Below are 14,304 nucleotides of genomic sequence, written 5' to 3'. Positions count from 1 at the left end.
GCTGAAGCAGGAAGGGAAGTGCTAATTAAACTTCGGACAGGCATTGATTTTTGTAGTAAAGGGAGGGAAGTTTGGGCTTTCAGGATTCCTCATCGTTAAGAAAACAATGATAATGATGCAAGCCAGGAAGAGTGCTTCGAGGTTCTAATTATTGCACAAGGTTTGGAAGCAGAGTCTCCAAGAAAATAAGGCTCTTCCTGGAGAAGTCATGTCAATAATTCTGGAGGATTGTAAACGGATCATACTATCTAACTTCGGGGGAAGAACAGGATACCATAACAAAATGATTTCAAACATCACTAGCTTCCACAGAGGTTAGTTGAGAGTCTGTGCATAGATTAAATTGATCATAAGGTCATTGTTCTAAATTTGATATTACTGATAAAGAACAGCTCAGGTATCGTAATAGAAGACGCATTTTTAGTGTAGAAAACTTATCATCTTACCATCAAAGCATCAAAGACCACAGCATTTGGTACATGAATCTATATAAGTCCAGAATGCACAATTTGGAAGAGAGTTTATCATTAAATGTATGTAACACAAGATCTCGAAAGATAAATAATTGGTCAGACACTTGCAGATTATAATGATCTGAATATAACTCTGCCGCTGCCTTTGTAGGTGCTTAGTGTGCTCACTGCATTTCTTCTAATCATTTAGCTTTCTGTGGGGTGTTTCTTTCTGTTTATCGAACAGTATTAGGACTTCTGTGAATCTACCTGCCACTAAGTATGGATATGTAACCTTTCTCATCAACTATCCTCCATTAGAAGTGGTGAGGAAACAGAACCTGCAAGGAGAAAGAATATCATTACTCTCCACAGTCGGCACGCTTTGCAGAATCGAATGATTTTTACGAGTATACTCCTAGAAGAGAAAAAAGTTACCAAATGGAGAGCTTGGACATATGGTACCTTCCACTTCCTGCTGGCTTGGATGATCAGTTGATGGGTTCTTATGATGCTGAATTATCTGTGCTATTTCAACTCGAACCAGAACAAATAAAAGGGCACCAGCAATAAATGCTCCAAACATTAGCATCTTGAACACCAAACTCCATCCGTGTCTTGAAAGAAATCCAGTGACAAGAGGCCCCAGTGCAGCACCAACTGAACCAGTACCGTCTATAATGGCAGTTACAGTTGCCAATGCTCGCGAATCGCCTTTGAGTGAGCTGTGAGTACCAAGATCAGCCGAAACAGCAGTTGTTATCAGAGCATAAGGCCCATTGACAAATAAGCCTGTGATCATCATCAGCATGATGTTCACAGACCGAGAAATGCACCCATATGTGTGGTAGGCATAAAGCGAAGGGATCGCTAAGTATATGAATGTGGCTGCTGTGGTGGCCCTTGCATTGAGTTGATCAGATATGAAACCAGCAAGGATCCCACCAATGATTCCCCCCACATCAAAAAGAGTAGAAAGGTTCCCAGCAGACTTAACTGACAGGTATTCTCCTCCAATTGCTGCAACATAAGAAAATGAAACAAGAATATCACTTGCAAGATTTTTTCTTCATAGTGAATTAGGCATATCTGAATGTGAGAACTTGTTCCGTTACAGCTGCATCTAAGATGTACAAATTGAACTGAAAGAATGCAAGTAACAATAACATATGCAGACAATAGTAATATAATAAGAGTTCAACTTGATAACTGTAATTAAGAAAGGTGCCTCTTTCCCATAGAATATGAGAAACACATGCAGTGCCGCAATCTTTGCTTTCAGAGTGTTGATAAGCGATACTGCAGCATACAGCCAAAGCTGCAATTGTCTTCAAATTTGGTCCAGTTAAAATGACTGAATGTATTGAACAATTTCATGAAAGTAGTATATGACATGACAGAAAATAACTTCTGATATAGAGTTATCAGTACATCACACTCATATATGAACTGAGTACTTGCCCTCACAATCTTTTATTAGCCTCCTGCTAAACAAAATGTTATATTTTAGGTCTAAATACAAAAAATAATATACATGTTCAAGTCTGCAAGTATAGAAAGTTATGTCAGAAACATCCTACCAGCACAAAAAAAACTGACTAGGACACTGTCAATTTGTCAGGACTTGAAATTCTGACATCTAGAATTATTTGGTGAGCAAACCAAAAAACTAATCTCCAAAAAGTGGTATCTTTGTGAAGTTTCAAGTATAACAGGATTAAATTTTAAATAGAGGGTGGACCTCGGTGTCATGGAGAGATTGCTCCTTTGCGATATAGATGATATGGCCCGATTCACGAAAACCTCAGTTGTAAGGTAAGTCTACATATGTTGAGCTTTTCCAGATCCAACATTGCAGGAGAGTTGTGTAACAGTGCACGTTTCAACTTACACTGTTAACTACCTTAAATTTACTCTTTTAATCCTTTCAAGTTATACTTCTTGCAGGTTCTAGCCATCTATATCTTCCTTCTCAAGTATTTCTTCTACTCTTCATTATATGGGAATGCATCAGAATCCTCTGATCAAGTCAATTATACTTCTCCTCAAAGCCCTTAATTAGTTTTCTTCAATGAGTGGAATGATTCATTAGATGATGATCGAAGAATATTTCGTTACAAGCATAGATTATATTTGAAAGAATCATGTAAATCTCAATCAGAAGCACACTGTGTCTTCAGTGCAAGAGGCTATCCAATAACAGTTGCTTATAGTTCTCAACATGGAAAGTACAAAAAGTTTCATCTCAATCAAAATAATAGAATAATGAATCATATGTTGAATACGAGAAAAAACATCCTTTTGCAACCAATTCTCAAGCTCCAAACAGTTTTTTTTTTTCTTTTGCAAACCATCATAATAATAGGAACTTGTTGGGAAGACCACAATAAATTAGAAAGTAGAGTATAATGCTCAAGACAGCATTTGTAGCATCATAAATGAAGATGTAAAATTATGATAAAAATAATCTAAATTCTGTCAATAATGACAGCTAAAGTGAAAGCTAGCCAATCACTAGTCTGGAGATCAGACCAATATGCTTGTTTCAACGGTGATCAAATTGAGATTGAATAGTTGAACTGAGTAAGGGTAACACAACATATAATGAAATTAAATATCAAGTTTCAGAAAGTAAATAAACAAACAACATTAAATAGAAAAAAGAAAAAACAAATAAAAAAACTCTCTCACATAATTAAATCAACTATATGCAGTTTCGACCAACCTACAGAATCAAGAGTCTCCTAGCAGATGCTTCTGATCATGCAATGGAGGGAACAAACAAAGCAAGAAACTCAAATTAAAAGACTAAAGTATGTTGTACTTTCAAGCAAGGTAGGCAATTTCAAGCACCGGTCAAGGCTCAGGATGATACTGTAGTGGTATGTATCAGTGCACCGAATGTCGGTACTCAGCCTAGGAAAACCAGAAAAAAAAGAAAAAAACAAGAAATTTCTCAATGTAGGGCTTGTACCATTCCGTACAAGGTGGCACATGGGCATACCGGGCAATATAAGTAATGTACCGAGCATACCGCCCATTTATCCTCATCTGTCGAATTGTAAATAGCACCCCATACCATACCGTACTTGACGGTATTGCAAACCTTGCTTTCAAGGCAGTGAAATAATTAAGAATCCAAATTATTTTGGGTTCTATAAGACACTTGTCTGATGTTTCCTACCTAGATAAGCAATGATTATAAAACACTCTCCCCATAAATCTGGTACAAATACTTGTCATGCAGCCTCAATTTTAGTAGACCAATCAAACTGAAGCAACGTCTACTTCATGAGAAACCAAGTACTCAATAACTACTTAGACCTGCTTGATCTGATTCAGACCAAAGCAGCCACCCAACTATCTATTGCAAGGGAGAAACACCAATTTGTGACACATTCAAATGAAGGGATAAAAAGAGAATATGCACAAGAACAAATGAACCATCACTCTTTAAAATTTCACACCAAAATCAAGGTTTAACTTCATTGGAACAGCTATGAAGTCAGTTATGTCCATGGTTTTTTATGACAAAACAAATAAGCTTCACTAAAATACTTTTTATTCTTGTTGCATGGCACAACACCATCAGGGTCACCATTTCCTATTCATGAATGAACAAAACAAATTGCTTCAAAAGTATTATTTTTCATATGAAACTTATGAGGTAAAATGTTGTTGAAGTAGGATGGGTTTTTAATTCTGGTTGAGGCCTCTGCAGTGAGCTTTCTGATATTGTCAACCATAAAGGTCTAGCAAAAGATTTGTAGCATGATGCATGTGCCAAATATGTCATGCAAAGGCATGCACAATTTGCAAGCATTAGTAATACAGAATTACACAACTTTGCACCTTTCCCATCCAAGAGGACACCATAATAGCATTATCATTCTCATGTCTCTGTTATAAAATACTCTCATTGGATCCAAAGTCAATCATGTGAAGACGATTCTGATTATTAAACAACAAACACCGCCCACAAATCACATTCTCACTATACTAAGCACTTCATTTGCGAGATAACTAATAACCATATCAATTTTTTTCTGATTCAACACGACAATCCCAATCAATATTCAATGAACATGTAGAGAGCCTTAATTTAAGCCAGCAATTGCAACCTATGCTCGTCTAATAGCTTTGATCTATGCAAGTTTTGACCTCAAGGCGAAACCTCCCCTACATTTTAATGCCCTTTTCTTTACCTCAGTTGCAATGTGAAAGCTAAAAGACTAGTGTCATTCATGCAAACAAGTAACCCCACTCCAACCTCCCCACAGATGCAGAAAGGTAAAAGAAACTTATAGTTCTAATGTATCCTACATTAATCAAAATCCATTTTTTTGTATTCACTACCAACAACCAGACAGAGTCAGGATGAGGAAAAGTTACCAGTGTGGCTGAGGTAAAATGGCAACCAGTATAAGAACGTGTAGGCGACAAGCTTTGAGAAGAAGAGACAGAGCGCAAATGGAACCACCCCTGGTATCAAGAACGCCTTGGCAATCCCAATGGCATTTCTTGTGTCGTCCGTCGATTCCATCTCCTGCCCTGCCTCCTCATCTTGAACATCATTCACCTTGCCATACCGGCTGCTACCAAGCCCAACGTCTTCCGGATATGCAGCCAAGAAGAAGTACACCAGAATCCCACCGGAACCTATCAAAGCCCCTGGCAGAATGAACGACCAACCCCACCCCCGCTGCAGCACGCTGGCCGCGAGCAATGATCCACAGATGTTCCCAACTGAGGTGTGGGCATTCCATATCCCCATGATGAGTCCTCTCTTCCGTTCCCCGAACCAATTCCCAACCACAGCCACCACTGACGGCCACCCGGTAGCCTGGAGCAATCCGGCCAGCATCTGCATGGTGAGGTAGAATCCAAAGGCGTGAATGTTCAAGAAGTAGCCCACGCCGAAGAGGGCAACGAAAGCACCGCTGCCCATCATTCCAGCAGCGAGGAACTGCCGGAGGTTAAGGCGGTCACCGAGATGACCTGCGGCGTACATCCCAAGGGAATAGCAAGCTAGGAACGCAACGTCAATCTCGCCAAGCTTGGCCGTGCCATCGGTCCCGTTGAACGGCGGCCAGCCCTGGCTACCGGGCGATGCCAGTACCGTGCGTCCGCCATCGGACTCGATGAAGACAGGGCCGAAGGGCCAGCGGGGCGGCTTCGACGAGGGGGGCTCGGGGTCGAGGACGCTCTTGACGATGCTGGTAGGCTTACGCGAGGCGTGGTAACAGGCGTAGGCGACGAAGGTGAGGGCGAGGACGAGGCCGCGGTGGGTATTGCGGCTCCACTCCTTGCCTCCAATGCTTCGCAACAGATTGATCCCAGGCGGGGCCGACCTCATTTTCTTCTCTTCAGAGCACAGTTTCCAACGCTAGACCTCTAAAAATCCGATCTTTCTCGTCAAGTTTGATCCTTTTTAAGATTCCAAGAGTAACCGTTGATGGCGAGGCCGGAGGATTTGAGGTCGTAACGTACTCATATTCTTCTCTCCAACCAAACGCAGCGACCTATAAAAATCCGATCATTTTCTATCCTCGGGAACGAAAAAAATTGATCTTGTTTGGGATTCCAACGAGGTAGTGTCAAGGAACGAGGGCGGACATGGGAGGCACGAACCACGTTTTCTCTGTAGGATCCAATGCAACCCACGGCAATAGACCTCCAGCAATAAAAAAGGGAGGGGATGGCGGAGGACGGAGATGGCGGAGGACGGGAGGAGAAGAAGAAAAGGGAAGGGTTGGTGGAGTGGAGAAGTGGGGCGAGGGAAGTGAAGGTGGTGCGCAAGCGGGGGGAGGAAGATAGCGTAGGCGGTTCGTTGGGAGGTAGAGGAGGAGCGATCGACCGGTCCCGGTGTTGGAACGGGGGAGGGAAAGGCGGCGCCATTGTCGTGCTCTAGTCGATGGATGGGGAAGAATCGACGTGGCGGCCATGGGAGGGCCAACATGACACGGAGGAGGTCCCGATTGCTCGGTGCTTGCTTTCTCCGGCCTGCCATTGCTTCTCCCTCCCCAAGTTATTTTACTTTTGGTTCTGCCAATTCCTTATAATCACATTGATTCAATACCCGAAAATAATAATAAAAAATACATAAATATCACAAATTTGGGACAATATGATTTGGATAATTTTTATCATCAATTCCATATAGTTAAATTGATTTCATCTTATCCAATTTTTTAGTATTTCTTATTTTCTTGTAAAAAGTATGTTTTAGTGTTTGTTTGGTAAAATTTTATGTAATAAAGTTGAGAAGAAAAATAATTGGAAAGTAGAAATTATTCTTATTATGTATATGTTTTTAATATATAACTTATTGTGCGTTAGTTTGTTTTGGCTGTTGAAACCCGTAACAAGTTTAGAATTTGTTTAGTAAGTTTACAATAAAAGCAAATATGCGTTGGTTTGTTTTGGCTGTTGAAACCGCCTAACAAGTTTAGAATTTGTTTAGTAAGTCTAAAATAAAAACATACCAGAGACTAAAATAAAATAGGGATGCATTGGTTGAGTTAGATATGTTATATGCATGCATCACACACATAAGGGATGCATTCGTCTTCAAATCTAAGTCAAAATTATTATCTTTTTCAAATGGTACATATTATGTATTTCATTTGATACGATTGTAATCTTTTTTTCTTTTTATTCTTTTACTTGGGTTTATAAAAAAGATTAGAATATTGTAATTGGATAATTTGAAGATGAATCAATGAATTGAGTTTTTCTTTTTCAATATTATGTGTGAGTGGTACGAGGTCACAAATTATCTTTCCGATTGTATGATTCATTGCGAGTATTTTTCTTGAGCCAAAGCGAGTTTACTAATTATCTTTTTATTTTTTTTATTTTTTAAATTACTATCTTTTTTTACTTCTCTAATTTTGTTATTCTATTATTAAAAAATTATTGCTACTCGTTATCATGTGTGTTGGTGTATGCTAAGGGGATGTCAAATGCATCAAAAGCATACAAACGTTTGAGTATGCTAATTTGAACCACCATGTAGGGGTGTTTAATGTATGAGATACATATGTATGCAATGTCGATTAGAATTGCTTGTGTTAGGGGTGTCAGATGCATGATATGTGCAAGAGCGTTGTATTGTATGACTTTTGTCATATATGTAGGTTATATTGAATGCACAAGATGCATAAGAGTGTTTTGTTTAGTTATGTTGACCTAAACTATCCACGTATCATATGTATGAGGCATGCAAGGAAATGCCAGGGGTGTCAAATGCAAGAGATGCAAGGTGTCGTGACACACTAACTTAAACTTGTTGCATATACAATATCAAATCATAAGAAACATGGAGATGTTGGGGTGGGCCAACTTGAACTATCTATGTAGGGATGCTAGATGCATAAGATACTAGCGGGCATTAGTGTTGGGAAACTTTAGGAGAGTATCACATGTGCAACGAAAATAAAAACAAAAATCGATTCCCAAAAGAAAAATATCGGATCGTCATGTGATGACCGAGAGCGAAAAAGTCGAAACGACAAAAACTATATAAGTGGTAGAGACGTTCTCACATATGGGAGATTGTATATCTCTTAAATTGTAAATGTCAGTTCGTGGATAAAAGAGCTCTTGCAAACTTCTCTATAGTGGTGATCCACACAGTGGACACAACGATGACGCATCTCCTTGAGCAACAGGTTCTCTCTTCATGATCACGCACCACCACATAGTAGTAGATAAGAGAGGGGGTGGCTCTCTCACATTAAGGAGAGGCTCACGGCTAAAGAGGAGATAGGTGGCCGGCTATACGGTCTAGCCTATGACTCATGAAGCCCCAACTCCTATTTATAGAGAGTTCCTGCTGCTAACCCTAATGGATCTACCTTAATGGGTATTGGATCCTCATCCAATAACCACTAGCTTAATGGATATTAGATCTCTATCTAATAACCACTTTAAGTTCTATTGTGTCTCACCCAATTGATCCATCAAAACAAGGGCTAGTCGTTGTTTTGTCAGATCCTCTATTCAATATCCTATATAGGATATAAGATTGAATATCCTATATTCAATCCTCTATTCATCGCATTATCCACCATATGTATGTAACCTTCTAGGTCTAATACTGGCCGTGAGTTGTACATATTAGAACTCATTCTGATTTAGTGAATTATTATTCTTATAATAATTCACTCAACTTATTTACTATAGACGTACTATGTTATTACGTCATAGTCCTTAGACGGTATAATGGGATATAATCCATTGGACCTGTCTGCCCTTAGTTACCATGTATCTATAATCCTTCATTTATCTAATATCTTAAAAATTGTATATCGGTCATGGTGCTGTCAGGCCCATACGAAATCCATCCGAGTCTTATTCTTATCGGATTCTCTCTCAATCTGAGTCTTGCTTTTATCGGATTCTCTCAATATGATTGACCCTAGCTAGAGATTTGTCATAATAAAGACATATGAGATATTTCTCTCATGATATCAAGAGTAGATGATCATCTATTGATACATAATTACCTTCATAAGATTGATTGTTATTCCTAATGATCGTCTGTACTAGATTTGGAATCTTCATACATATAAGTCTGGTATCAAAGAATGGATTACTCAAACAAAACATCCTTAGTATCTCAAGTCTATGAACTAGATACACAACTAGGACTATAAAATGACTGTATGATGATGAGATATCATTAACCATCCAATATTTCATAAGCAGATCATTCAATGAACTCATTTTCCAATGAGCACCTGTATTATATCCCTAGTGTCCCCCACACAAGCAATTATGAGACCAACTACCTCTATCATATAGACGGGTATATAGCACACTAGTTTGTCTGATTATCTTGATATCCCTCTAAAGTAACATATGACCAAAAATATTTAGGATCTGTGTTTAAAAATGAATTGATCTCATTATCATGATCTCATCATGATCCAATTCTCATTACACAGATCCAAGGACATCACAGTATATATTCATCACATAATATAAAATGAGAAAATATCATTATTAATATTAACCAAAAAAGATTATATAACGTATCATATGTGACATTACTCAAGTGATTGGCTTGTATGACACTTGTAACTAACAATTGGGTTATGATGACTTGAATCGCCTACGTAAGTGGCATTGGACACAAGAGACATATAATAACATCAAGATATATCTATCTAAATATGCTATATAGGGGTGTCGAATGCATGAGATATGTAAAGAAATTAAGATGTGCCATCGATATAAGTCTTGTCAGATGCAAGAGATGTGCCAGGGTATGACATTGACATATAATGGCATCAAGATATATCTGTCTAAAAAGCTATAGAAGATGCTCTAGAACATCAATATAGAATATGTGATACTCATGCGAAACATGAGGATATCAAGACATGCTAACTTAAATTGCCTATGTAGAGGGTATCGATATATTAATACATAAGGGTATTGAGTTATGCTAACTTGTACCCCCTCGCATAAGTGGTGTTAGATTCACGAGACATGTCAACTTAAATTATCTTAGGTGTCAGATGCATGAGATATACTAGAGCATTAGGGTGTATCGACTTGAATTACTAACGTAGGTTGCATAATAGGTATGTGGGTGTTAGGACATGCCAACTTAAACCTCGGATGTAGGGGTGTCGAATGCATGAGATGTACGATAGTGTTATAGTATGCATAAGGCTTAGAAGGTGTCAGATATAAGAAACATACTAGAGGACATTAGTGTGTGCTAACAAGGAGTGTCAGATGCATGAGATACATGATGGTATTGAGATGTCTCGGATTAAATTGCTTATATAGGGGTGTTAGATGTAAGAGACACACAAAGGCATCAAGGCGTAGAGTATTGAACCCCTTGTTTAGTATGTACGAAAGCATAAGATATCATGCCAACATGAACCACCTACATATCTAGTGTCTCACTTATGAGATACTCAAGAGTGTTAGGACATGTCCACCCATGTAGAGAGGTGCAGATGCAGGAAATGGGCAAGGGCATTGAGGCATGGTGACTTGAATGACCCCCATAGGAGATATTAAGTGCATGAGGCATGCAAGTTTGTCGAGCATGCCAACTTGAAGCGTCCTTGTAGGGGGATGTTGATGCATGAGATGCACTAGGGCATTAGGATATGGCAAAATAGATCTCCTTAGGATATGCCAAATTGGATCACCAATGTAAGCACGAGACACATGGGCATTGTGGTTTAGCGACTTAAACCACCTGCATATGGGGTATCAGACATAAAAGATGCATGATTTCATCGACATGTGACCTGAATCCCTTGTATGGGGTGTCGGATACATGAGACAAGCAAGGGCTTCAAACCATGTCAATTTGCACCGCCCACATAGGGAGTGGACAAATAAGATATGTGAGCGTGTGTCAAGACAAACAGACTTGAACTCTCCACAGGTGTGTTTGATGCAGATGACACATGATGGCATCTTGAACCACCTGCATAGAGTCTATCAAACCATGGGACACACCTAACATGAGTCACTCTTGTAAGAGACTTCTAATGGAAGAGATGCATTCACGAGCATGTCGATATGTGTTGACTTAAACTGCTTGTGTAGGAGATGTCAAACGCATGAGATACACTAGGGCGTTAGTGCATGCTTACTTGAATTGCTCGTGTAAAGAGTGTTATATGCATGAGACGTGTAAGGACAATCCGGTGTGCTAACTAGAACCATTCACGTTAGTAGTGTTGAATACATGAGATAAGCAAGGGTACTTAGGCATATCGACTTGAATTGCTTATGTAGTGTCAAGCATATGAGATGTACAAGAGCTTTAGGGTATGCTATTGGTGTAGGGGCTATCAAACACAAAAGATACACTATGGTGTTGTGGTGTGCCATCTGAATGGCTCAAGAAGGCGTGCTAGGCTCATGAGATGCATTATAACATTATGGTAAGCTAACTTGAATCACCCTCATACAAGTCTTGGAAATATGAGATACATGAGAACATCAAAGTGTGCTGACTTGAATAACCTACATGAGAATTGTTGGACCCATGAGATGCATGAGGGCATTGAGACATACTGTCACAAATCTCCTATGTATGAGTATTGGATGCATAATGACATAAGCCATGATGACTTAAACTACTAGACTTGAATCTCTAGCATAGGAGGCATCAAATGTAAAAGAGGCATGATACTGTCAAATGTTCCAATTGAAGTGCTTGTGTAAAGGGTATCAAACACATGAGATGCAGAAAAGCATCAAGATGCTATGATATAAACTTCAATAGCATAGGATGCTATTGAAGTGCTCATGTAGAGGATGTCAAATGCAAGAGATGGCTTATGTTCGGAGCATATTGACTTAAATCTCTAGTGTGGGGGGTTGTCACATGCATGTGAGGTGCGAGGGAGTTTGGACCAATGTTGACTTGATCCACCTATGTATAGAGTGTCGGACACATGAGAAGCATGAGGGTCGAACCGTGCCGATATGAACTACCAATGTAAGGGATATTAGATGCATGAGACATGTTAGGTCATCGCAGCTTGTTGACATGAATGCCCCCATTCAGTGGGTTTCATACACGAGATGCACAAAGATATTAAGGGATGTTAATATTAGTTGTTGGAGTAAGAGATTTTGGATGCAAAATACATGTGAGGTTCTCATAGCATGCCAATTTAAACCTCCTGCATAGCATGTGCTAGATGCTTGAGATGCATGAGGTCATTAATGTATGTCAACTTGAACTATTTGGTGTCAGGTGCATGAGACAGAGAGAGCATTTGGGGTATGCTAAAGGGAGTGTTAGATATATTAGACATAGGAATGGAGGGTGTCAGATAAATGAGATGTATAAGACATGTTGACATGAACCACCCACGTAGGGCGTTTTGGATGCAAAAGTTATGCAAGAGTGTTATGGTGTCTCTACTTGAACTTCACATATAGTAGTTATCAGATGCATGAGAAGCACAATGTCAACGATGTTTGTCTTCATGAATTGCTAGTGTATGGTATGTCGGATGCATGAGACATACAAAAGAGTTGAGGCTAGTGCTAACTTGAACTATCCATGTAGGAAGTGTTAAACGTACGAGATGCATTAGAGTATTGGAGCATGCCAACTTTAACAAACATTGTAGGGGGGTGTTGGATACATGAGGGCATCAAGGAGTGCCAACATGAATAACCCATGTATGGGGTGTCAAACACATTAGATGAGCATGATCATTGAGGTGTCCCAACATGAATAGTCAATGTAGGGGTTCTCATATGCATGAGATTACTAGGGGCATTAAGGCAAGCCGACTTGAACCTCTCACATAGAGAGTGTCAGATGCATGAGACACATAAGAGCATCAGGATATACTGAATTAAATCATCCACGTAGGTTGTCGGACATATGAGATGCAAGAGGGCATCGGGGCTTATACATAAACACTCTATATAGTGAGTGTTAAACACATGAGATGCATAAGGGCGTTAAGGCATGTTAACATTACTTAACCACTTGCATATATGGTTTTGGATGCAAAAGAAACTCGAGGGCATGCCAACTTAAAATAACTACATAGGAATGTTGGATACTACAAGATATCAGTATGTGTCAACTTAAACCACCCGTGTAGAGGGGTATTAGATGCATGACAAGTATGAGGGTGTTGAGGTATGCTAACTTGAATCATTTATGTAGAAGGTTCCAAATGCATGAGACATACTTGGGCATAGAGTGTTGCTAACTTGATTCACTCACATAGAGAATATTAGATACATACATGAAAGCATCAAGATATGTCGACTTAAATCACAACCACAGAGGTATTGAATCATATATTTAGAGGGTATCAAATGTATGAGATACACAAGTGCATCAAGGGTGCTAACTTGAACCACTTACGTGGGTGGTGTCAAACACATAAGATAAGACGCTTAAGTTAAATGAGAATTCAAATCATACCTAAAGAGTTCTTCCTTGTACCACCCCAAATAGATAAATTTAGTTTAGATATTATGTTGACTAGGTGTGATTCCATAGTGCCATGTCATCATCATGTTGATTAGGTGAGCCTAGATGACACTACATCATCATCATCATCTGACTAAGTGCACCCTCGTGGCCAACAAGACACCACACGTCGAATCTCAACCAATTACTTACGGTTTGACTAAATGTTATATGTCGTGTTTCGATTGGCTGTCAAAAGTAATCGTATATCACATAATATCTGATGCCATCCCATTGAAGGACAGTCAATAGAAGCAATCCGGAAAATCTCCTACAAAAGCCAAGATGCTGTTCGTTTCTCGTAATAAAGCTTATTCTCGGATTGGAGGGCTACTTCAGCCTGGGGTTCCAATACTCTGTAGAAGGAGCAAGATGCGAGAGAAGGGGTGGGAAAAGTATAGACAAAACCAAAAATGGATCTTGCCATACCTTGATTCTGCTCGGTGGTCGAGTGTGGAGAAGCACTGATAGACAGATTTAATTGGAACGATGTGAGCCGCTCATGATGATTTCATAGAGCCGGTGTTGCTGCGTTGAGACGCAGAAATGGACCCGCTTCTGGCAGCACTCATTCTTAGCAGGAATTCTAAAGTGCAAATGGATATCGATCGATACTTCCATGAGTAATCATGGCTGCGACAATGGCGATGACTATGAAAGCAACAATGGCAGTGAAAGTGAAAGACAACCAGGCCAATGGCTGCGGTTCCCCTTTCGTACTCTGACAGTGTCCTTCTCGACGTAGAGTAAGTAATCTATTTCCTGTAATTCTTGTGACGGTTCTCTTCGTTAAGCAACACCTTTGACGTCCTTCAAATGGTTTCTTAGGCATGAAGCCAAATGACGATGGAATAATGAAGA

The 14,304-nt window shown here is 39.5% G+C and overlaps 1 protein-coding gene across 4 annotated transcripts; it reads right to left on the bottom strand.

The window, feature by feature from the left end:
* Positions 1-616: 616 nt before the first annotated feature.
* LOC135679871 (putative glycerol-3-phosphate transporter 4) lies at positions 617-5,955 on the bottom strand. Of its 4 annotated transcripts, XM_065193855.1 has the most exons (4): positions 5,591-5,955; positions 4,845-5,551; positions 918-1,472; positions 617-793 (listed from the first exon to the last, which is right to left on the bottom strand). In XM_065193855.1, the coding sequence occupies exons 1-4, from the start codon at positions 5,806-5,808 to the stop codon at positions 756-758; spliced, it is 1,518 nt and encodes a 505-aa protein (XP_065049927.1). In that variant the 5' UTR covers positions 5,809-5,955; the 3' UTR covers positions 617-755. The 4 variants fall into 4 exon arrangements, with proteins under 4 accessions (XP_065049927.1, XP_065049925.1, XP_065049926.1 ...); XM_065193853.1 differs by having other exon boundaries at positions 4,845-5,955; XM_065193854.1 differs by lacking the exon at positions 617-793 and having other exon boundaries at positions 846-1,472.
* Positions 5,956-14,304: the final 8,349 nt, after the last annotated feature.

The sequence above is a fragment of the Musa acuminata genome, chromosome BXJ1-7, assembly GCF_036884655.1.
Source record: "Musa acuminata AAA Group cultivar baxijiao chromosome BXJ1-7, Cavendish_Baxijiao_AAA, whole genome shotgun sequence".
In the NCBI taxonomy this organism is placed as follows: domain Eukaryota; kingdom Viridiplantae; phylum Streptophyta; class Magnoliopsida; order Zingiberales; family Musaceae; genus Musa; species Musa acuminata.
The sequence above is the reverse complement of the archived record's forward strand: the minus strand, read 5'-3'. Positions and strand labels throughout refer to the sequence as shown.